This window comes from Pipra filicauda, unplaced genomic scaffold, assembly GCF_003945595.2.
Source record: "Pipra filicauda isolate LSUMZ 115617 unplaced genomic scaffold, ASM394559v2 scaffold338_size783178_pilon, whole genome shotgun sequence".
Lineage (NCBI taxonomy): Eukaryota > Metazoa > Chordata > Aves > Passeriformes > Pipridae > Pipra > Pipra filicauda.
Window position 1 is genome coordinate 758,046 of NW_024104463.1, and position 25,056 is coordinate 783,101.

General features: G+C 44.4%; 1 protein-coding gene across 1 annotated transcript; it reads left to right on the forward strand.

Moving 5' to 3' along the window:
• Positions 1-48: 48 nt before the first annotated feature.
• Positions 49-23,833, forward strand: IREB2 (iron responsive element binding protein 2). Its single transcript, XM_027712293.2, has 22 exons — positions 49-142; positions 727-816; positions 3,902-4,067; positions 5,180-5,317; positions 7,193-7,408; positions 9,042-9,111; positions 10,154-10,337; positions 10,861-11,000; positions 11,376-11,547; positions 12,548-12,648; positions 13,081-13,197; positions 14,358-14,517; positions 15,328-15,463; positions 16,036-16,120; positions 16,715-16,871; positions 17,151-17,275; positions 17,572-17,676; positions 17,953-18,095; positions 18,972-19,119; positions 19,208-19,330; positions 19,842-20,027; positions 20,642-23,833. The coding sequence occupies exons 1-22, from the start codon at positions 124-126 to the stop codon at positions 20,750-20,752; spliced, it is 2,892 nt and encodes a 963-aa protein (XP_027568094.1). The 5' UTR covers positions 49-123; the 3' UTR covers positions 20,753-23,833.
• The last annotated feature ends 1,223 nt before the right edge of the window (positions 23,834-25,056 follow it).

A 25,056-nucleotide genomic window follows, 5' to 3' on the forward strand; every position in this document is an offset into this window, starting at 1 on the left:
CCCCGCGGGGGCGGGGCGGGGCGCAGTCTCGCGAGATCCGTGCCGCGGCGGCGGCGGGGCGCGGCGCAGTCTCGCGAGAGGCGCGCGCCCCCCCGGTCCCTCAGGCGGACATGGTGGCCGGCGATGGACCCTCCCAGCGCAGGTCGGTCACCGCGGGCCCGGGGCCGCCCCGACGGGGGCCCGACGCAGCGCCTCGCCCTCCGCGCCGCCCAGCGCCGCAGCCCCGGGCCGCGGGGGTCCTGCCAGGCGCGGCGGCGCCGTCCCCGCCCCGCTGCCCGCGCCCCCCCCCCGGGGTATTTATTCTGTGCACTAATGGCTGCGGCGGGGCTCGTTCTGTCCCTCGGCCGCATGACGCCGGCTCGGCGGGCAGCGCTTTGTGCCTCCCGCGGTACCGAACCCTGGCTCTGTTATCTGCGCCGGTGCCTTGCCCTGTGTGTAGATGGCAAACCGAGACAACAAAGGTCAGGTGTGTGCGGGCTGTGCCCGTGACCTGCGTGACCCGTGTGCACCTGCTATTGCAAGTGCTTCTAAAATCCACCTTAGTCACACACCTGCATCACGAGGTGTCTCAATCCGTTTAGAAGCCTGTCCGTATTACATTTACTTACAGTCCAGAGGAACGTTATTTTTGGTAAAATCAGAAATAAAATCTTTTTCCTGTGTGTGCTCCGTGGGCGCTGGAAGCTCCCGTTCCTTGGTGTCTGTAACTGTTTGTTTCCTCCCCAGGAAGCCCCTACCAGCCCGTCATTGAAGCTTTGGAAAACCACCCCCAGAAGAAGTTCTACAATGTGTCCAAGCTCGGAGGGACCAAGTATGGTACGTGGTGCTCTGGGGGGTGACTGGGGTGGGACCAGCAGCAAAGGGCGCCCTGACTGCCCTGCAGGGTGGGGGGATGCAGGCAGCAATTCCTAATGCTTGGAAGCCGAGCGTTTCCCACTTTCTCACTCCTTTAGGAAGCTGGCAGGGGTAATACTTGGAGATTTTTTTTCATTGGGGTGTTGCTGGAGTTTTCAGCAATATTCCAAATCAGAATAATTACACTTTTGGAAAACAGGTGAAGTGACAAAGAACTCCTTCAGAAACAGAACCAGCTTTTACTGTAGTTTTGTGCAGCTTTGTGGAGTTCTGGTTTCACCTCCCCAGCAGCCTCACGTAGTCTGTGTTTGCCAGAACGTGGCTCCTGCTGCAGGAAGGGGAGGCTTTGTTTAATCCCAGCCTGTCATTAGTATGTGACAGTGGTCTGTGCCAGAAAGGCCTTTATTGGGTCTGCCTGTCCCAGTGCCTTTTGAAAGCTCCCAATTGCACATGTGGTGGGAGGGGATCCAGGGGAGGGAGCTTTGCCCAGTGCCAGCTGGAGCAGGGAATCAAAACACGCTCGTGTTATTCTCTCCCTTTGCTCTCATGTTAAACTAAAATACTTATGTGAGGTACTTACTAGAGGCATTTGGGATTTTTTTTTTTTTAGTTTGGCAAGGTCTGAATTCTTCTGTATTCACGGGATTTGTGATGTGTTTGTTAAGTAAAAAAAATTACCAGTGGATGTTTCACTTTAAACTGGTATTTGACACAATAATTAATTCCCTGTGGCTTGAAGGGGAGAGAGAGGGGAGCACAGGGCACAGAGTCTGCTGACACTTTGTGCAACGGCTGAGGGCTCTTGCAAATTCCTCCTGCTTGTGGTAACAAAGTTAATCTTTCAGATAAGCACAACTGAAGGAAGGAGAAGGTTTCTGCTGGTGGCTTTGCCCAGGGAGAAGCAGTGTCCTGGTGGTAACAAAACCAGGCAGTTCCACAGCAGTTTTTTGAAAAGCCTCAAGACAGGAGTGGAAATACAACCACAAGATAGCACTTTCTGCTAAAATGTGCCATAAATCTTGGAGCAGCAACGGGTATTCCTGAAAAAGCTTGCAGGAATTTGGATTAAGAGGGTCTTTGTCCTCCAGTAGAAACTTCTGTGCAGAAGTTGGAAGCCTCGTGTTAACTACAAGACAGCAAAATATTAAATGACATTTAGACACAGTGTGGGGCAGCACTGGTAGCAAATCCAGCCTCTGGAATTGCTCTCTGCATTTGTTGCTGGAACATTTTCAGTTTTACCTGTTTGCCCTCTGCCTTGGGGCTTCTGGCTGTAATTGTTTATGTTAATCAGATTGCTAGTGTAAATGTTAATTGATTTCTTTGCCAGTTTTCTAGGGAGATTTTCTAGTGTTTAAAAGTTACGGGGAAATGGGGACCTGAAAGAGCTCAGAAGGCTTTAGGGCAGAGGGGACGTGGGGATGTGGACCAGGCTCCTGCTGGGTCTGGAGCTGCTGTGGGGAGCCTTTGTCAAGTGAGCTCTGCAAGGCTGGGAGGGCAGAGACTCCCCCCCCTTGTATCCTGTGCTTCCCCACCCTCCCTGTGAGCTGCTTTTTCCTTGTATCCAGTCCCAGTGTCCCTTCCTGCACCCTGGGGCTTTCACTGTGCTGTCACTGGGTGCTTCTCAGTCAGGCCTGCCCCCGTCTGCAGTTCTGGGGGTGGTGGGTGCTGCAGACCCCTCACTCGCTGTGTCCCTCAGGGGCAGCCAGCCCACAGCACCTGAGGCAGGCACAGCAGTCCCAGAACTCTTGGAGGGCCCTGTGCTGGATGTGATCCCATTTCTGGAGATGTCCTGGATCCTGGGAAGCCCCCACTGCCCACGGGATTGCAGCTGGGAGCTCGCTGTGCCTCCTGGAGAGGAGCAGTTGGTTCTCCACAGTGGTGCTGAGCAGCCCTGGGGCAGTGGATTTGTCACTGCCTGGTGTTGGTAACCCATGAGAAACCAAAACAGTCCCTTCTGGGAACTTGGCCTGGAAATCATGTGAGGGGTGGCATGACAGGTCATTAGATGTGGTTCTGGTGACATCTTTATACTCAAACTCACCCAGCTCTTACACTGGAAATAGGGACTTGTCTACTCAGACAACAATGAATAATATCTGAGAAAGACACAATGAGAACAGAGTCAGCAAATTCTGTATGAATGGTTTGTGAAGAAACCTCTGGATTAGGTTAAGACCACCAATTCTAACCTTTTTTTATTAAAGCCTGAACTTAACTTTCACCTCCTTCTAACTAACTTTTTTTTGTATTTCTCCCTGTTCTCATGAAGTTGACTGCTTGAATGATGCTGAAAATAATGGGATTTGGGAGAGGAATCAATTAACCTTGATTTTGTTTTTGTTTCAGTTTTTGTTTGTTTCTGTGCTGTGAATAGTGACATGGGGGATTTTTTTAACTTGTCTCTTTTTTCATTATATTTTCATTTCCCTGTTTTTTTTCTGCCAGAAAACTGCTGCTTGTCAGTACCTTAATTCAGATCAGTAGCAAACTAACTCAAGTTACATTTAGTGAAATGCCCTTGTTTATATTTTATGAAGTGTGTTTCATGTTAAAAGGGCACGTGGCAGAACAGTTTCTGGTCTTCATGTCACTGTTTATTAAAATAATATTCTGGCAGTGGATGCTTTTGGCTTGATATCTCGAGTAATGCAATGGTGAAATTTACAGTTAAAAGGGGGTTTGAATATTCTAATTGCAGTTGCTTTTGGCCTGCTCTGATCAATAATCCCAGCTCTGTGTTCCTGGGTGTCTCCCCTGTCAGCATAACATACCTTCCTAAATGTCACTGTGTGCACACAGGGGGGTCAGGCCATGGGTGTCTCCCATTCAGATCCCGTAGGATAACTCATCTCCTGCAGGATGTGCATTGTGCAGCTCACTGCTCCAGACTGTGTAAGGAAGATCAAACCCAAAGGCAACTGGAAGAGCAGGCTCCTGAAGCTCTCAGCCTTCCAATGCCTAGAAAAGTGGAATTCTTCAGCAATGGGGGATGGTAACTTTCCAAAGCTGCAGGTGCTGCAGTCACTGTGTCCCTGCTCCCCAGACACTCTGCCTTACTCCATCCGAGTGCTGTTCGAGTCCAGCGTCCGCAACTGCGACGGCTTCCTGGTGAAGGAGACGGATGCCATGAACATCCTGGACTGGAAAACAAAACAGAACCATGTCGAAGTGCCCTTCTGTCCTGCCAGAGTTGTTCTTCAAGACTTCACGTAAGTGTGGGAGCGCCAAAAGCCCTGAAGGCACCTGTGTGAACTCACTGAGCTGATGTGCAGCCCTTGGCCATAAATCACACCTCGCCTTTGATACCCAGGGGTCTGCTCTTCCATGGAAGCCTGTGCACTGCTTCTGCTGTTCAGGGCATTCCTTGTGATAGTTCCATATGATGCAAGGGCAGGAGCTGTTCCATAGGGTGCCCTGGCTTTAGTGCAGGTTGGCAGGGCTGAAGCTGCTGGTCCACAAGGAACACTTCACAGGATAAGAGCCAGAACACAAATGGAAGTGGTGATGTCTGGCTGTAGCCAGATGGCTGACGGTTCACTGAAATACATGGAATTCTTGCTTGAGATAATTGAAGATTAAATATTGCTTACTCCACAATGAGTAATCCAGTTGAATCATGAATAATACATACATCTAAAAAGCAGTCTCTTAGGATGTTAACTTCTTTGTGATTGGACTCTGACATAGCTGAAAGGGCAGTCCTTCAGCAACTTGCAAACATTCAATTGAAGCTGTCTCACTGACTCTATTTATTAAGAAGCAAGATAATTAAAAAAAGGAATTATGATAATAATAAATTTGAGGTAACTTCTGCTTAGCAGGCAAAGCCAGTGAGGTTTATGTAGTTCTGTGTTGTATAAACATTACCCCCTCTCAGCTTTGTACTTCAGGTGTGCTTATTATCCGTGTCATAGCAACACAAATAGTTTTGTGAAATGCTATGAGCTTCAGAAGTGGCTCTGTTAGACAAAGAACACCTGCTGAGGTGTTAAAATGTACAGCAAGGTTCCACCATAAAGGTAAGGAGTATCTAAAGATTAGCTCTGCAGGGAAGCACAGCCAGACACAAGAACTGTGGCTGTGTCTGAGGTTCATGTGTTCATGTGTCTGTATTCATGTCCTCACACGTGAGGGGAACGTGAACCAACTCCACTGGCTTCAGAAATGGTCAAAGCCCTTTAAAACTGAGAGAATATAATAACAGGGGGTTGTCATCTGAAATGAGACTTAGCTAGATCTAGAATTAAATAATGTTAAAAAGAAGTTTGTGTGTTTTGGTGAGTTCATGTCTCATGTACTATTTTGGTTTTCCATCTGTCAGTGGAATTCCAGCGATGGTGGATTTTGCTGCCATGAGGGAAGCTGTGAGAAATGCTGGAGGAGATCCTGTGAAAGTCAACCCTGCCTGCCCCACTGATCTCACTGTTGACCATTCTCTGCAGATTGATTTCAGCAAATGGTAATGTACTTTTCTTTTACAAACTATACATTTTTGTTTGACAGTTGAGGTGTGGATTCATTCAGGTCCTGGTACTGTCCCATCAAATCATTTATCCTGGGTGGATCCTTGCAGTGAGACGTGGTGGTAATTGAAAAAAGGCTGGATAAAAATGGCTAAATTAACACTCTTGAAGGAGAGGAAGAATGTTTGTGAGGCATTCTGGGTGAAGCTGACTGATAATCCCAATTCTGGGCAGGATTTTTCTGAAATAACAGGATCTGGCATGCTTTCCAGAAAATAATATGTCTCAAGAGGATGAGGCAGAGGGAGTTTGTAATTTTGCTTTGCTCTGTTTATATTGTTCAAACAGATAAATGTAGCTGCATATATTTTCAGAGAGAATAAGTGTACTTGGAGAAGTCTGGACAAGTATGAGGACTGGAAAACTACCAGTGTGGTTTTCCTTGTCTGACAGGCAGTGATGTGATGAACACAGCCCGGGGCTGCCTTTGCTGGAAACATAATACTGCAGAAGAGGAACAACTTGAGTTTTATTCAGTGTTTGCTGAAGGAAACACTAAATAATGTGGCTTCCCTCCACCTTCTCCCCTGCCCCTCCATCGTGGAGCCTTCCAAACTCATGCAGAATTGCATAAATTGCTCAGGCTCTTTGGGAATTTTAAAAGTTCGTGGGGAAGAGAGGCCTGTGGTCAGATGGACAGGGATGTGTGAGTCATTTCTGTCAGCCTTCCAAGGGCTCCCAGGATTTCAGTCTGGTTGGTGGTGGAGGAGGAAGAAGCTGCAGTGATGGGTTGTGCTGCAGATGTGCCGTGTCAGTGCTGTGCTCTGGCCGTGCCTGTGTCTGCAGGGACAGCTGATTCCATTGCAATTAGGCCAGCCTAAAATTATCAGGCAGACCAAGCATTGGCAAGAGGTCTCAGTGTGCTGCTTTGTAATGATAAATCCAGGCTCTGTAGCATCATCACTTGGGAAGCTTTTGGGTCTGGGCAGCTGCTGGGCTGTGATAAGAAGCCCTTCCCTGCAGGGTGGTTTGTGCTGCTTTCACAGAGCTCCCCCCTCCTGCAGACCAGGGCCTGCTGGGCTGGGGTGGGATTTACACCAGGTATCCTCTGAGCCAGCGCTCTCCTGCCCTCTGATAACTGAGTATCTGCCTGTGTTACTAAAGCAGGAGAAAGCAGTGGCTTTAATTGCAGATATGTGATTTGGTAATTACTGAGAGGTAAATAGTCATTAGTTTTTTACAGGCTTTCTTTACTCTCCTGCACAGACTGGATGTTGTATGAATAGAGGGTACTGTGCTGTATGGACTTTATTTTTTAAAAAAAACTCCAGCTTTTCTGTCCTACTTCTGACTGACTTGAATAGTGTATAAAATTTATCTGAATCTTTGAGAATTTGGATAAAAAGCCTAATTAAATAATAAAGTTACATTTCTTTCCTTGAGAAAGCTTTGCCTGTAATCGTTCCTCTGTGGATTTAACAGAACACGTACAGAACAGTCTTAAAAAAAAAAAAGAACCAAGTTGATTCTACTGTTTGGATGAGACTGTGTGAACACCTTCCAAGTTTAAAACCCTGAGTTCAGCCTTTGCAATGCTCTTTATAAAGATTTCTGGCCTATTGTGAACAAATGGAAGGAGCTGTGTGGTGTTAATCTTTCGGACAATCCGGTTCTGTTCATTTACTTCTTACCGTGCCACATTACTTAACTAAGCTTATCCAGCCGTAGTTTACTTTGCAACAGGATCGTAGTAAAATAACTCTATTTTTTCAGATGATATTTTATAATCTGTTGAAGGGATTGCAAAAAAACCAAGGTGGGAGTGGGGAAGCGCAAACTCCTGACCGATTGTGGTTCTCTTTGTGTTGCAGTGCAATACAGAACGCCCCCAACCCCGGCGGCGGGGAGGTGCCGAAGCCGCCGGCCCGGCTGTCGCCGCTGCGGGCGCAGCCCCGGAAGGTGCCGTGCCGGGGCCAGGGCGGCTGCAGGGGCGGGCCCTGCGAGTCCGGCCGGCACCCCGCGCCCTTCTCCGCGCAGATCGAGAACACTCCCATCCTCTGCCCCTTCCACCTGCAGCCCGTGCCTGAGTATGCAACCTCTTCTGAGTCTCTTTGTACCTTGTGTGTTGTTGAGCTCTGCCTGTGACAGCTCATGGAAGTGGGATTTTTTTACGCGTCTGTCCTCCTCAGCTGTGCCATAGGCAGGTTTCAGTAGCTAGAAGAAGGTCAGATGTAGCAGATATGAATTAGTCTGCAATAAATTTATTGTTTTACAAGAAGGGCTTTACTGAACTCAGTGCAGATGGCCAACTATTGGCTTATGGCTGTGACTTTTAAATTAAATTTTGATACTTCCCTTGTTTCTTCACGAGGACAACAAAGCAGAGGATCGTAATCCTCTGTATGTTGGAAAGCAAACCCGAGTGAATAAATCAGTGAAGCATTGGTTTATTTCTGAAAGTAATTTATAGCTTTTGTGTGATAACTTTTCAGAAGTCTCTGGCTCTTAAAAGTAACTTATACATCATCCCCCAATCTTTACAGGATCTCACAGTCCATCTGTCACTGGGCTGCAATTCAGTAAATATCCTGCCCTGTAATGGCCCAGGGGAGGCTCATCTCTGCCTTGCCCAGGTTTCTGTGTTATTCCCAGGTCGGTGTGTTCCTCTCCAGCTCTGCCAATTACACAGAATCACCTTCTCTTTGAGCTGCCTCCTTGGTGGGATGGACTGTTCAGATCCCAATCTGCCTGTGCTGGACAGGTGGAGCATTTACCAGCTGATCCAATCTGTACCCCACAGATACTGTGCTGAGTGCCATGGTAATTTTGTAGATGTGGGAACATTCCTGCTCAGTGCAGGTGCAGGATGCAGGAGGAGTGGTGTTTTCAGCAGCACCGGTGCTGTGGCACAGCCCAGCAGGGGTGGTGATGGAGCTGCAGTGTCACACTGGCTGTCCCTCAGGGCCTGGCAGAGCACTGGAGCTGCTGAACTGCTGCTGCTGCAGGGAGGAAAGGGAAGGCTCATGGTGTAAAATACACCTCTGAAAATTGAGAGCTTCCTGGTACAAAGCAAATGTATTCCCTTCCTTGTTCAGCTACTCAAAGCAGAGAATATTCCTCTTAAGTTACGGATTACTCTATTATAACAACTATCAGTGTCTTAATAAATACAACACTTACTAAGAAAAGATAGTTCATTTTATGAGGCTGCAAATGAGTACTTGTGAAGAAAAAATTGTGGCATGGAGGGAAATGGAGGATGGAGGACAGTCACAATTGCCCTGATGTTCTACTCAGCTGCTGAGGGCTAGTTCTGAACGTGGAGCATGTTTTCCCAGTAGCTAGTGAACATCTGGGTTCTCTACTGTGTGGGGTTTTGAGGTGTGCAGCCTGTGAGACAACTCGTGGGGGTAAAAAAGCTTCTGTGTATCATAGCATATGCCTGGAATAGATCCCTTAAAGTATTTCTGAGATCAGATGCTTTAGGCAAACCATACCTGGAATAAACCTGTTCTCAGGAGCAGCACACGTGGAGTCAGCTGTTTCTTACTGTTTACAGAAAGCTTGCTGCAGGGAAGCAATTATCTTTGTTCTAATAAACCACTTCAAATAGTCCTGCAGGCTTAAATGAGTCTTTCATCAAACAAGCTAAAACTGCAACTTGTTCTTCTGTAATTTGAAATGCATTTTGACAGTCCTTGTAAACTTGTTATCTTCTAGGCCTGAGACGGTATTGAAAAATCAAGAGATGGAATTTGGCAGAAATAGAGAGAGGCTTCAATTTTTTAAGGTATGTCTGTGTACCTGCTGGCTTTGTGTTCTGGGCTTTTTTTAGGAGCCATTTGTCCACCACTGTTCAGGTTTAGATGATAAATTTAAGTGTAATCATTTGGAAGTGTTAGACTCTCAAATCTGAATTTAATACAGGAGCAGAAAACTGGCTTTCTAACTTGAAAAAGTTTACTCTGATTCGGTTCTTGTCCGTGGGGATTTATGAAGCATTAGTCTTTTTAATGCCTTTTCCCGAGCTCAGTGCCTTAGGTCACAATGAATCTCTGGATAAAGGGTTCATTTATCTCCAGCCCTGTTATAAAACTTCCTGGAGCTGGAAGTGTTGAGCAGAGAGCAGTGTTCAGACATGGCTGCTCTCAGGCTGGGCAGCACAAGTCCCGTGGGGAGCATCAGCTTCTCTGCTGCTGGGCAGAGACCTGCAACATTGGTATTGATCCTCATCATATGGACTAATTTGACATGGTTTAGGAATTCAGTGCAATGATCTAAGACTCTTTTCATATGTGTAGACTGGGAGGTTTCTCTCTGAAGCAAATTAGCTTTTACATTATTAAAGAAGGAAATGGCCAAGCTGAATCTTGTTACAAGTTTCCATGTCAGCTCTGTTAAATGTACCATCCTGAGTTTGCAGATGGTCTCACTCGGGAGTGTCAAACCTAAACTCAATTATGCTATAAATACAAATTCTGCTATAAATACAAGTGCTTAGGTTCTGTTCTCTAAATATCAGTCTTAGGTGGGCTTGAAATAAGTTGTGTGAACTGGAAGGTAAGAGATTGCTGCTGCCCTGCTTTTGAAAGGTAGGTATGAATTACTGATTCAGCCTTCACAGGAGTCGAGTGAGTGGTTTTGTTGATAATTAGGAATGTATCCAGGGGGATCAGGTGCCTCTGTTTGACAAAGGAGCAAAAGCCCCCTGGGTAAATAGTAAGGACTCCTTTATTGTGTCTTAGTTTTGCCTTTTTAGTTATGTACTAAGAATTAAATATACCTTTGAAAAAAATGCAACTCTTTTTCTTCTCGTTTTGAAAACATTTCAGTGGAGTTCAAAGGTTTTCAAGAACATTTCCATAATTCCACCTGAGACTGGAACGGCTCACCAAGTGAACTTGGAATATTTGTCCAAAGTTGTTTTTGAAGTTAAGGATTTGCTCTATCCCGATAGTGTGGTTGGCACAGATTCCCACACAACCATGGTAAATGGCTTGGGTATCTTGGGCTGGGGTAAGTATGCTCAGAATAACTTCATTGCACTTGGACAGGCACACTAAAGCTGCATGTTTGTATCTCAAGCATAACAGACTCTTGAATTATTCTTCTGCATGTTTCTTGTCTAAAAGCAATCTTGACTAACATTTCTTTCCACTGAGAAATGACTCTGTAATTAAAAGAGAAAACAGCCAAAAACCAACTGATATTCAAATAAGTGCTGTTTGTACAACAAAAATTTGCATGAAGGTTTCTCTCAGAAAATTAGCTTTAGATATAAAATATTTTCTGCCTGGCTGTGCCATTTAACTTGAGCAGTGGTCGTGCTTGGTTTGAATTTTGGGTTTTGATTTAACGCAACTCCTGCATTTCTTGCTGCGTCTGTGTGGGGAATGGAGGGATGTCCTTCACTTGCAAGAGAAGCAGCAATATGTTTGTTGTCACAGCCTGTAGGCTTAATAGAAAGGGTGTTCTTAGACTGTTAGGAGCTGACCATGCAGAGGGTTGGTCACTCAAGCTCTGTGATGTTCCCTTCCAGGCGTCGGGGGCATCGAGACGGAAGCGGTGATGCTGGGAATGCCCCTCACCCTCACCCTGCCCGAGGTGGTGGGCTGTGAGCTCACAGGCACAGTCAGCCCCTTTGCCACCTCCATAGATATTGTTCTGAGCATTACAAAGGTAAGTGTTTGATGCCTTTTCAGACTGGAGAGAGTTTGTTGCCAGTAGCACCAGTGGCATTTGAGACCTGAATTAAACACCGGGAGTGTTTTTAGTGCACCTTTGATCAGGGCAGTGCAGAAAGGTACAAATAATCTCTAACCATTTTTATTTACTAGTCCTTTGAAGTAGCAGGTTTTTCTTTACCCTTATAGTCATTTTATTTCCATGTCCTCTTTCACTAAAAAGTCATTTATAATAATTTTTTTTTCAAACGTAGCCTTAGGGTTTCAGCTTTTTATATTAAATATTCGTGACTCATGAATTGTTGTGACAAACATGGCTTGCATTGTACCTCTGCACATAACAAGTGTTGTTGTGTGTTCTTTCCAACAGCATCTGAGGCAAGCTGAGGTGGCTGGAAAGTTTGTGGAGTTTTTTGGGAGTGGTGTTTCCCAGCTGTCTGTAGCAGACCGAACCACAATAGCAAATATGTGTCCTGAATATGGTGCTATTCTGAGTTTTTTCCCTGTTGATAATGTGACACTGAAGCACTTAAAGCATACAGGTAAAGATGAAATTAAAATAGTGATTCCTTCTAATTGTGCTTTTGATTTGTGGTAATACAATTTTTTTGCTTAGAACTCCGTAGTTTTTACACTGTGTAGAGTTCTGATGTGGATTTAATGTATAATTAGACTTGTGCTTGAGGTTTGTGTCCAGTCTGGTTCATTTGTCTAATACCTGATTTATGAACATGATGTTATTTTTGAACATCCACAGCCCTTGTTTTTGAAAACACCCTTTAAAAGAAAAGTATGAAGGAAATTCTCAGTTGCATTTTGAAATGTGTATGGAATGTAAGTCTTCTCAATTTGAAATGAATCCATTAACCACCTGTAGATTCCCTGCAGGATCAAAATTTAAAATGATTACTAGAAAGGAGTGAATCTGCAGAACAAATCACGTCCCTGATTTTTTCCCCAGTGGATTGTTTCCCTTTGAAGCTCATGATTTCGGGCTAAACAAGGAGAATGACAGTTCCTTATCAAGCTGCTGCAGATACCAAAAAAGGCTCATTCATGAGGGAGCCTTTCTGAAATGAAATCTTTCAGTTTTAAATGAGTTAAATATTTTTAACAGCAAATATGTTTGTCTGGCTAGTGCAGAGCAAATGAACAGTTTCCAAACAGTAGCCAGCAATTCTGCCTATTGTCAGCTCAGCACATGGTCTGTATTAAACCAGTAAATCTTAACAGAGAAAAGCCTTATGGCCTTCAGGGACACATCTGTAAATTTAATTAGAGTCACAACTGCTAGAGCTGGAATAACTTATTTTATTCCTTGGTGTAAAAGACAAGTTAAGCTAATTCAGAAAAAAATATAATCATTTATAAATGTTTTAAATTGTGTATCGTTCCTGAATAGTTTCTGGAGGTTGGGGTATGGAAGTGGTGTGCTTGAAAAAAAAAGTACTTTGAATGTTACACTTAAGAATCTAAACTTCTGAAGATTGTGTGGTTTGTCTTTAATGTGACTCTTCTCATGTTTGAAATCACCTTCCTAAGGTTTGGACAAGGCCAAGCTTGAAGTCATGGAAGCATATCTTAAAGCTGTGAAGTTATTTAGAAGTGATGAGAGTTCTTCCAGAGAACCTGACTATTCCCAGGTATGCTGGGAAGGACTTGGTGGGGTTTGTTTCTCCTAAATAACTGCTGAGGATTTAACAGGCTTGTCTCCCCGTCATTTGCATTGCTTTCAGCAAAGTTGTTATGTATTAACTCACCATTTCAAGAAGCAGAGTTTATTTGCAAAACATAAGAGGGGGTGGGGAAAATAAGGGAAGTACAGTAACATTATGTCAACTAACAGATGCTGAATTTCAGTCACTCTCGAATCTTATGGATGGTTAGAAAAGTTAAGGATCATGTTGAAACCCCTGGAATAAGATGAGTAGCCTTTTACAGGGAGTGGTCTTGAAAACGGAAGCCCAGAGTTCCAAATGTCTGTGAACATTCAGATTTTTAACAAGAGTTCCACATCCATGTCCTGCTGGGCTGGGATTGGTAATGCCTGTGCTTTCTGTTCCTTGGTTTTTTAGGTAGTGCAAGTTAGTCTAAGTTCTATAATTCCATATGTCAGTGGTCCCAAGAGATCCCAAGACAGAGTGGCTGTTAATAACATGAAGAGTGACTTCCAAGCCTGCTTAAATGAAAAGGTTTGTACCACTGATGTTCTCTTCCTAAGGTATTTCCTGTAATCCATGTGAGTCAATGTTAGGTTGCCTGTTCCCTGCACAGCTGCTGACCCTCCTTATTGCTACACAACTGCTTGGCCAGGGTGTTCTGTTCTTGCTTGACAAGTGTCCCAAGGGTAGTAAAGTTGGTAAATCATAAGTGGTTTGGCAGGAACATGAGCTTCCAAATATCCTTAATGTCACAGTTTAGATTGCTAGGGAGGAAGAACTTTAAGTAATACACAGTGTGAGCTTGTGAAACTTTTTCACTTTTTCAAGGATTTTTTAAACAGTTGTGTATTACTTGATTTCCACAACAGAATTTATCAGGAGAAGAGAAAACTTATCATATCTTAAAGGAGATTCAGAAAGACTGCCAAGATTTGTAGCTAAGCAGCATTCCAGGTTCTTAACTTAGCAAATGATTTTTGCTTACAGCTTAACTCGACTTCACAGAGTGAATGTTTTTACTCTGAGGTGTATTATCTTTGGTTAGGGATGTATTCAGGTATCTAAGAATGCAGCCAGTACAGGAATGTACCTTCATTTTTAGTGTTTGTCACTAAAGTTCAAGACTGGCAGCAGTGTTAGTAAGAATTCATCCTGTTGGCTTTGGCTTCTATTGAGGCTGTGACCCAGTGGTCAGTCGTGCTGGAGGAAGTGGGAGCTGACTGTGGAAGGCAAAGGTTGAGCTTGAAAGGGACCCCTGAGGATGTTTGAGTGCTGGGAGCACTCAGGTGAGGGTGTGAAATGCTAATTACCTACTCTGGTTTAGCTACCATACTCTTACAGCTAATCTTGGACATGCTTCTAATTCAGCAACAAGTGTTGTGTAGGATTAGACAGGGACTCATAAGGGGTTGTTCTTTGCTGGACAGCAGGGAATGAGTTGTGGCATCAGCCACTTGTAGACTGGCATTTGTTCCCAACTGCTGCAGAGTTAAAGCTGCAGAGTGGTGAAGGAAGGATGATGAGACCAGTGTATTTACAGAGGGGCGTGAACTGAGGGCTGCCTGTAAAATCTGTTTGAAGGTTCCTAATGGCACAGCTGAGTGTTATTTCAAGATGAGGCTTCCCTTGGTCTCTCTGTTGTCATCCTTTGTGTACCCAGGCAGCTGCTAACAAGTATCTTTGCCCTCCAGTGTGGTGTGAAGGGGTTCCAGATTGCAGCTGAGAAGCAGGAGGACACGGTGCCTGTTCAGTATGAAGGAAATGAATACCAGCTGTCCCACGGCTGTGTGGTCATTGCTGCAGTGATCAGCTGCACCAACAACTGCAACCCCTCTGTCATGCTGGCTGCAGGTACGTCAGGAGCACACAACCCACAGCCTTTGTGGTGCCCCAGGTGTTCACTTCTGGAGGTTCTCTGCAGTAACTCGACCTAAAGGTTTGAAACTACAGGCTTGTAGCCTTAACTTGTGTGTTCTGGAGGTGATCTAGTGAAAGTTATTTTTCCACAATACAGTCTGCAAGTTTGTGCCATAAAGCAGTATTAAAGAGAGTAATTAAGAATATTTACACCTGGTAGTACTCCAGCAGGGAAGCAATTGCAGGGCTCTTGTCAGGTGACACAGTTGATGCACAGGGGGGCTTTAGCTTGGAGCCTGTCCTGGGTGATGATGAGCTGGAACACCATGGAACAGGACAGAAACTCTGCATTGCTGAACAGTTGATGTGTCACTTTTTAAGGGGTATCTGCTGCACCTTCACAAGCTGCAGATGGTTTTGCTGGAACAGCTCACGTGTCACACTTTGCTCTCATGTTTTAAGGTCCTCTGTGATCAAGGTGAGCTTCCCTTTGGGCCTCTGTGGCCAGTCTCTAACACTGAGTGGATTTGCACTGTCAGCTAGAACATGGGAAAGACATTTTCCTTACAGAAAAGAAAATGGGAATGGGAACAAAAACCTGTGTGTTATTATTATGAGTCAAAAAACTTTATTCAGGCCAGTAGTTGCTTTAATAAATTGATAAACTGGAAGTTGTCTAATCCTCTGTGGGTTTTTATGCTTCATTTAACTAAGGTAGCAGCATACAGGTGTCGTGTTAAGGGATATAAAGGGATATACAAGTCATAATCTGTCTCTTTGGCTTTTTCCCTTTTTGTTTGGTAGGACTCCTGGCCAAAAAAGCCGTGGAGGCTGGCCTGGTGGTGAAGCCCTACATCAGAACAAGTTTATCACCAGGCAGTGGCATGGTTACACATTACCTCAGTTCCAGTGGAGTGTTGCCATACCTCAGCAAGCTCGGGTAAGGCCTGGCTCCCCTTGCTGCTTGAGGCAGGTGGTGCACAGGGGGTTTGTACCAGCTGATAAATAGGATTGCTGTTCATTTGGAGCTGGATAATTCTTAATAGATTTGCATTTTACTTGCTGACTTAAAATTGTTTTGCCCCATTGTATTCCCACTTTACAATTTACTATGTGTAGCTCTACCCCATCTGAGCTCTGTTTTTTCAGTACTCAACTCCTTGATTATAAGTGTTTTGCAGGGCAGGATGCACTTGATCACGTATTTTAAAAGTGGAAGCTGGATGCAAATTTGTCAGGACAGTCTGTACTAGTCTTCTCTTGACATTGCTGCTGTCAAGGGTTGTTCAGCATGGTTTTGGTTGCTCCACAGCAGATTATGCTCATAATTCTGCAGCAGTGCCCAGCTGTGCCTTGCATCAGTGAGATGTAACGTCTGCTGCTCACCTCCTAAAGAGTTTTAACTGCCAAAGGAAAAAAAATCTTAGGGATTGCTAATAAAAGAAAAAGCAGTTTTGCTGACAAATTGCTTGTGACCATGGAATGTGTGACTTGTTTGGTTCTCCCATGTAGGTTTGAGGTGGTTGGCTATGGGTGTTCCACCTGTGTTGGGAACACGGCCCCTTTGCCAGAAGCCATCAGGAATGCAATAAAACAGGTAAAGCTCTGCCTGGCTTATTAAATACAGAAATGAGTTTCCCACCCAGTTAAGAAATCAGGAAATACAGCAATCCATGCAAAATACACTTCATTGTTGGTTTGGGCTTTGCGTGATGTTTTTGCACATTCGCAAGTCAGAGAGACCTGACAGTCCATTGCTGTGTATAATAAATGTTATAAATGGTATTTGTAGCATTCAGCTGGAAATTACAAAGTAAATACATATGATCTAATCTTATGGAGGATGCAACGTGTGGGTTTTGTGTCATAAACGAAGAGGAGGTTTTTAAGGAGCTGTGGACTCAAATCACTTTAACCAGCACTGTCTCAACAGCTGCAGCTTTTTTCCTCTTCTGAAGCAGAAGAAAAATACAAGAAATAAAAGGCAGGAGAGGAGTTGACTGAAGGGACAGGAGAACACATCAGAGGGTCAGAAGGGAAAAAGACAAGGGTAGTGGGAGAGAGCAAACTGCCATTCAGCTGTAGTGTTAGAGGAAGTGTTTGAAGTGGAATGCTAAAGCACATCTGAGGTAGCTAACAAAAAACAAGCACCACAAATTGCTGTAACAATACACCTGGGTCTGCCTCTCAGGGTGATATCATTGCCTGTGGAGTGTTGTCTGGCACGAAGAACTTCGAGGGCCGCCTGTGCGACTGTGTCCGTGCCAACTACCTGGCGTCCCCCCCGCTGGTGGTGGCCTATGCCATCGCAGGCACCGTCAGGATAGACTTTGAAACCGAGCCTCTGGGTGAGTGCTGGCTTACAGCTTCCAACTCTGCATGCAGGGCACGTGGGGGGAGCTCTGCACGTGCCTTTCAGCACCACAGCCTGGGTGCCTGAGGAGAAAGCACAGCTCTGTTTGGTGCTACCTGTGGCTAAAGCAAAGCATCCGTTCCACTGCTCAAATCCGTCGCCTGTTTGGTACCATCTCTGAAGGCCTGAATGTGTACATGTTTATATTCTAATATAAATCTGAAGGCTCGTGTTTTATTCTTTAAACTGCTGTTCTGTTTGAAATCTTACTCAGGCATTGGCTTTAATGGCAAAAGTATTTACTTACGAGATATTTGGCCCACCCGAAAAGAGCTTCACACGGTGGAGGAAGAGTATGTGATCTCATCCATGTTTAAGGAATTGAAGGAAAAGATGGAGGTAAGAATGGTCTTTTATTCCCCATAATTTAAAGGTTGCTTTTCATTGTAGCTTCATAGTATCTTCCAGTTGAATGTGATTGGTTTATCAGTGACTTCCAAGGCTTTAAGTGGGAGGGATACTGGCATTAAAAAGTGATTCATAAGTAGTATCCAGTGAGGTAACTTGTAATATATGATAGAAAATTATTTATGAAATAATAGTAATAGAAAATCACCAGTAAGTCTTTGGTTTCTTGAATGTAAAAATATAATTAACTAATTTCTGTTTGTTTTGATTCATTTTCTTTCTTGTAGAAAGGAAACAAACGATGGAATTTACTGGAAGCACCAGAGTCAACTTTATTTCCCTGGGATTCAAAATCTACTTATATCAGATGTCCTTCCTTTTTTGATAAACTTGTAAGTACAACAAATCTATCCATCAGATGATATGCATTGCATTGAAGTAAAGGAATGGCTATTCCAGTAAATCTTCGATGTTTAAGTAACAAATTTAATTATCCCTAATATTTCTCAGTCCTTGAAATACTGTTTGTGTCGCTGGAATGAGTGGAGCCTGTACATCAAAGTGCCTTCATATACTGCAGATATGTTTTGTGTCTCTAAGGGTCTTGGAAGCAAATGTTTCTTACACTCTTTTCCCTTGTGTTCTTTCCCCTGCCCCTTCCCTTTCAGGCCAAAGAACCAGTTGCACCCCAGCCAGTTGAAAACGCCCATGTCTTGCTGTACCTGGGGGACTCTGTCACCACGGATCACATATCCCCTGCTGGGAGCATTGCCAGGAGCAGTGCTGCTGCCAAGTACCTGACCAGCAAAGGGTGAGCACTTGGCACCTTCACCAGCCCCTGCTGTGGCACAGGAGTGCTGCACATGGCAGAGAACTGAGCAGCAGGGCTGCTGGCCTTGAGAGCTGCCCCTCTGCAGAAAGGGGACACTGTGTGGGGAGAAGCCCAAAGTCATCACCTTCTGGGCAGCCTGTCCAGGTTACAGCAGACACTGAGACACCCCCCTAAAGAGCTGCTCCCCACAGCCCTGGCCACAGTAACAGCTGCTGCCACAGGAATGCCAGGGCAGAACTGATGTCCTCATGGACAAATCAGTGCCTGATCTGTTAGCTGAGGTTAGTCATTGTCACTGGCCTCGGGAGCAGCGAGATGCACAGATGATCAGATCTTTTCTAACAGGTCAGTTTAAGAAAATGAAGCCCAGTTTTATAACTGAATATGGTGTGGGCTCTTCTTTCTAGCCATTACATTCAGTCTGAAGGAGTCTCATTGCAGGAAAGAAAAAAAAAATTGGCCTTTAATTCCAGGATGGTTGGTTGATTGATGAGTAAAGCTCTCAGTTTGGTACAAGGCTTGTTAATAGATGTGATGGTAATGGTAAGAGGAGTAGTGAGCTGGGTTGTTTCCTAGAACTGTCTGCCCATAATTCTGGAAGTACCACACTGCTTGTAGCACTTCATAATGAAGTTGTAGAAAATCAATTTAAAATTGCAGCTTTCCTCCTGAGTAATCTAGCAGTGGTTTACACATGCTGTTCATGATTTATAATAATTACATCTTTGGAGGACTAGTTCCTTACATCTTGCACCGAAGACTTAGATATGCTGCAATAATTATAAAAAAATCATAATACCCTTTTAACTGGATAACCTTTAACTGATTCCCTCTTCAATTTGCTTTTTATTCTAGACTCACACCTCGTGAATTCAACTCTTATGGGGCTCGAAGAGGTAATGATGCTGTCATGACAAGAGGTACCTTTGCAAACATCAAGCTTCTGAATAAGTTCATAGGAAAACCAGCTCCTAAAACAATTCACTTCCCATCAGGACAAACGGTAGGAATGCATTTGTTTGCACAGCTACTCTGAGATGGGGGAGCGGGTTCAGAAGTCACTCACACTGTGTCACTTTGCCATTCCACAGCTGGATGTGTTTGAAGCAGCGGAGCTGTACCAGAAGGAAGGCATTCCTGTAATTATTCTGGCAGGAAAGAAGTATGGACTGGGCAGCTCAAGAGACTGGGCTGCAAAAGGGCCTTTTTTACTGGTACTGCTGGTTTGTTTGGGTTTGGGGTGTGGTTTTGTTTTTTTCTGGAAGTACCTAAAAACACATCATATGCTTGCTTTGTTAGAATCTTCATGGGAAAGAATCACTAGTCAGGATAAGTCAGAATTTCTTAATTATGTAACTTACCCTCTTGGGTACCAGACTTTGAGATAAATTAGACATTTATCTAGTGCTGACGTCTCTTTGGTCTCCAGGGGGTGGTCAGTATCTCACTATTGGAGACTGATTTCCACTAATATTCAGAATAATAACAGTCAGCCATTGATTCATGTCCTGCTAACTCCAGCGAGGTCACTGTCTGTGACAGGCCCCATGTCATACTCCGTGGGCCTGCTCTGGCTTGTTTGCTTCCATCTGCTATAAAACTAAAAGAGACTCCGGTGCACTTAGAGGACTGGTGTAAAGTGCTGTCTTTGCTCTTAGTTTGGTGGCAGGGTTTTGGACATGAGGGGTGTGTGAAGGTCTCACTGTGCCGGCTGCTCTCTTGCAGGGGGTTAAAGCTGTGCTGGCCGAGAGCTTCGAGAAGGTCCACAGGAGTCAGCTGGTTGGAATCGGCATCGCTCCACTGCAGTTTCACCCCGGGGAAAATCCGAGCACTTTGGGTCTCACTGGCAAAGAGCAGTTTTCCATATTGTTCCCTCCAGAGCTGTCGCCCAGAATGACTTTGGATGTTAAGGTATCTTTGCAATATTTTTAATTTCTCTGTTGAACGAGCTGACGATTGAAAGCAGAGAAAGATAAGTTAGTCCTGATGACAGGAAGCAAAGCAGGAAAAAACAAGACTTAATTCTCTTGGAAGGTAAGCTTATAGTGCTGCCTGCAGGTTGGCATGGCTGTTGAAGTTTCCCAAAGCACATACACACATGTTCTTTCTACACAACTTTGTATGCAACCTGGAGCACCTGACTGTTCTTTTGGGTGTTGTTTTCCCTCTCCTGGGCACTGTGTTAGGGTAGAACTGAGCTGTTGCTCATTCAGGCGCTTTTAAAGACAAGGGTGTGATGATTTGAGAGAGGCTTTGGCTCTCCCAGAACACAGGTGGTGCCACCTTAGGGACGTGGTGTTTTCTTGGTTACAACGGGCATGTCGCCCGCTCCCAGCTCCATCTACACTGGGCACTAAAACAAGCCCCCCTCTGCTCCCAGCGGTCTCGGGGCTGTAGTGGCACATAAGAGGGTTGAATTCCCTTGTGTTCAACAAAACATGGGGTTAGAATGTTAGCTGGTAATAAGCCAGGGGAAGTGAAAGCAAAACTTAATTAGTTTCTCTTTTTTTGCTTTTGTTTTGAAGACGAGCACTGGAAAAGTATTCAGCGTGATTGCCTTGTTTGAAAACAACACGGAGATAACTTTATACAAGTATGGTGGAAGTCTAAACTTTGTGGCTCGAAGATTCTTATAGTAGCTACTGACTGTCTGGGTACCTTGCATAACTGGTAACTCTGCAAATGCCTTGTGTGAACCCAGGAATCTGTACTGTGGAACTGCAAACAGTCCTAGTGTGCTCAAAGTTACTTCGTCCATGGATGTAAAAGATTGTGAATCATTGTAACTGCAACAAGATCCTTTCTGATTTTAAATAATATTCTAATGGTGCTATTAAACATTGCTAAAATCAACATGTGTATTGTGGCAGAGAGCTGTAAGTATGGAGGGGATGTTTTATCAGACCATTTTGTAAATAAACTATGCGAAATCTGAAACTGATTGTGCTGAAGATTCTTATGTAAGAAGATTTTCTGCAGTTGTTTCTGCTCAGTTTTTGCACCTGTAAATCTGTTTGTTGGTTTAAGGGTAGCAGATGGCCTGGAATCTTAAAGGCCAAGCAGAAATTTTTTTTTTCATCTGGAGCTTAAAAAAGATGCGGAGTTTTGAATTTCTTGTTCTTCAGGTTATGGGCTGAACAAAAAGCAGTCCCCGTGAGGCCCGTGGGATCCTGTATCACAGATGATGACCTCCTTACCTTTATTATGGGACTATATTTCATCTGGATACAGATTTAAAGCTGCTCAAGCTATGAAATGTGTGCTTAGAAATATGGGAAACATTTCTGCATTTAAAAACAAAGCTCACAGTTGTTTGGCTCATGCAGGTTTGTTGATGCCCTTCTGTTGAAGTTTGTCATATCTGCTTCAAGGGATGCAGTTTGTTGTTTGTGGCATCAGATTTTCCTGTGCTGTCTGCAATATCATCAAACAAAGTACCTCCCCGAAGGGTTTTAGCCTTTAAAAATCTTTAAAAACATCTCCTAGGACTGTTTAAATTCCTCTGCTCTAATTACAACCTGTGTCTAATAAGTTGTACCTGTCAGATGTTCGAGGGCCGGGTGGCCGTGCTGCCTTTTACTGCTTTCTCATGTGCTGTCAGTTCACAGCTCTCCCCAGGTGTCCCGTTCCCCTGTGGAGGAGCCCAGCACCCTGAAGGAGTCTCCTGTGGCCCTGCAGTGGCTGTGACTGTCAGCACACGGAGGGCAAACCCCGTCCCACAGTTCAGATCAGCACAAGGTGCAGAGTTGCTGCAGAGCCGCCCGTGTTCCCACTCCCTGAGCGTTACTGTGTCCGAGCTGGCCAAGGAGTGCAGCTCCAACCCGCTCCTGCTGTGCTCCTGTGTCCTGAAAAGACTCCTCACACCTCCAGGGGTCTGTGCAGAGATTAATTGCTGCTGGAGAACAAAACTGCAGTACTTGCCTTTTGCTTGAAGACTTTTTGTTCTTGATAAGCATTGTCTTAAATATCAAAATATTAGCTTTACTTACCTGTGCTTTTAATTTATAACCAGACACTAAGCTAGCTGACTTGCAAACTAACAGATGCACTGTTCAATTCTTTAAATAGTATGTTTGACATTCCTTAAAAAAAACCCAAACAAAACCCCCAAAACCTCTCACAGTTATATAATTACGGTGTATTCATTTTTTGACTGTTCAAAGGCCAAACTAATTTAATTTCACTGACAAAACTTCAATATATCTTTTTCTATTTTATTAGACAGAGTGCACTAAAGTTTGAAGTTGTGTGTAATCTGTTTTTATGTTTCACTAGTTTGATGTGGTTTCCTTTCAGGTGAGATGAAAACCCTTCCGGTGACTCCTGCCACTGATAAGGGGGATCAGTGGATGCAGTTGGATTGTAATATCCAGCTGAATGCTGAATGAGTCCCTGTTCTGTGCTACATTCCCACTGATTCTATCCAGAGTGACTGAGCAGATCTTACTCCTTGTACAACGGTGTCTAATGCTATTTTATCCCAGCTCAAAGTGTATATTCTTGATTTAGTTCAAGAAAATGTACATTACTGGGGAGAAAATGGGAATTTAGTGCTGGCACATTGTGATGCCTGATGCAGATGATAAAACTGCAACTCCAAGCCTGTTTACAGCTTGTGTAACTGCTGAAGCTCGAAGGGAACACAGCCTCCCACCCTCTCTCAATGCTTCAGGAGACAGGATCCAAGCCCTGTCAAGGCAAACTGGTGGAGTGAAGTTAAGCACAATTTCAAGGGATGTGACTTGTCTGCAAGTTGTCACCCGTAAAGCATTCAGCTCTTTTCAGAGACATGATGGCTTTCATTACCACAGCAGCTACTTGAGTTCTGCTGCACTCCTGTGTCTTACAGTCCATGAGAGAGAGGGGGAGAGGGAGTTCTGAGCCGTGCCTGGTGCTGCTCAGCTGGAGGCTCCTGCTCTTGTTGCTGCAGCGGGTCCATCTCAGGTCAGTGGCACCTGAGCTGTGCAGGCTGACTGCTCCCCTTGGGTCTGTGCCCCTGGGCTGCAGGGGGGCTGTGTGGGACCCAGCTCCTCCTGTGGGGTGAACTGCCAGTGCAGTAACACCCCATGATCCCTGGGAACGTGCCTGTTCCCACTCCCTTGTGCAGCAGTGAATGTTGTAAAGCCCAGCTCAGCAGCCCAGCAGTGAATGTTGTAAAGCCCAGCAGCCAAGGGAAGATGTTTAACTTAGGACTGCTCGGATCCTGTGAGCTTTAGGTGGGCAGCAGTGACCCCTTTAGGTGGGGCCTCTGGCAGTGCAGGGCATGGACAGAACTGCTGTGATCACCCCCCAAACGTTGTTCATTAGACCTCTCTAGTATCTTAGGAGGACATGTACCTCTCTGAGAAGTGACTCGGTGTGTTAGATGTGTTTAATCCAGACTTCTCTCTCCATTTTGATTTGGAGGAAAAATCTGTTACAGTTTTTCCAAATGTTTTCTCTCCTTGCTTCCCTCTTCCTCCCTGTCCCAAACCAGAAAGCTTTGGGATAGTGTTGATGTTCATACATTTTACACCTAAGTATAAGAACATGAAACCATGTATATTAATCATATTTAAGCAACTGCAAATCAATATCTGCTGTTTAAAGCCAACAGAACAGTGTAAGTTTTAAGTTCAGTAAGTATTGTAGAGATAAACCTTGTTTGATTGATGAAAATTGCGCATAAAATGTTACCAACGCTGTAAATTATTTTTAATAAAGAAAATTGTATCACAGTTCTTGTATGTTACCATCTGTTTTGAGTAGAATGGAATACATGTAAATTGGTACTGTGTGTCTGAAGGGGTGGGGTGGATATGGGAAAGGGATAATATTATGTATTATATAATTATGCATGTTTCATTTTCTTGTTAGGATTGTCACGTGGGCTTGCTAAGCATGTTTAGGTGGTGTTGAAAGATGTTCTCTGTGTCAGCTGAGCTGCAGATACCAGACTGGATCTTACATCAAATGATTTTTGACTAACCTTTTTCTCCCCTTCAGAGTAATGTATGATTTAGAATCTAGATGAAATTCTGAATTAAAGCACTGGCCAAGGTTACAGCTGTGACAAGATCCTCAGCAGTGATTTGGGGATGTCTGACACTGACCCAGCTCTGAAGACTCGCTTTTTCAGACTTGAATTCAACCTGCAGGTGCTAAATTACATCTGATCTTTCTACAGGTATGGAGAGAGGCTGAAGCACAACCTTCACCCTGTGCCTTGCCCCACGGCCAGGGTGTGCTTCCCCCAGAGCACTGGGCAGGCAGGAGAAGCACAGAAGTTTATAGGTCTTAAGTTTTGACACTCCTGGCTGGCAATTGAGGCAAGAGTAACGAGGTACAGACCTGCAAAGTGCATTGTAACTTTGTTTGCAGAGAGCAATATGTGTCTGTAAATCTTAAAGCACAGCAAGAATGCTTTCCTGCTGTATCCATCTTGTTCCAGCGAGCTAAAGCTTCAGTCGGCCTCAGAAATTAAGAGAGGGAACCCTAAATATTTTTCAGAGCTTTTATTCTTGAAAAAACTTATTTGTGTGATTTCTGGTGAGAGTAGTTGGCCAGTCACTTCTAGTAACATCTGTTCTGAAATTGGAGGGGGAAAATTTGTTTCTTGGGGAAATAGTTTTCCTTTTCTGAATTGCCTGTTTGATTAAAATAATGTTTTCAAGTTCACATCCATAATATTACAAATACTACTGAAATAACGGGACGGAGGATTCCTAACTGATTTACTTATAATCCAGATGTTTGGGTTGTTTCGTTTCCATGGGTTTTTTGGTTGGTTGGTTGGTTGGTTTTTACTTCAGTATGCCTTTCCTAAATTCCTTTTTTCTTCATGTTCAGAATTCTGTCACAGCAGGATCTCAACTACTGTAGATTACTTTTTTTTTCATTAGGAGTTTCAGAAGAGATTTCTTCATTAATCTTGAGGTTTGTCATGAAGTCTAAAATTCTC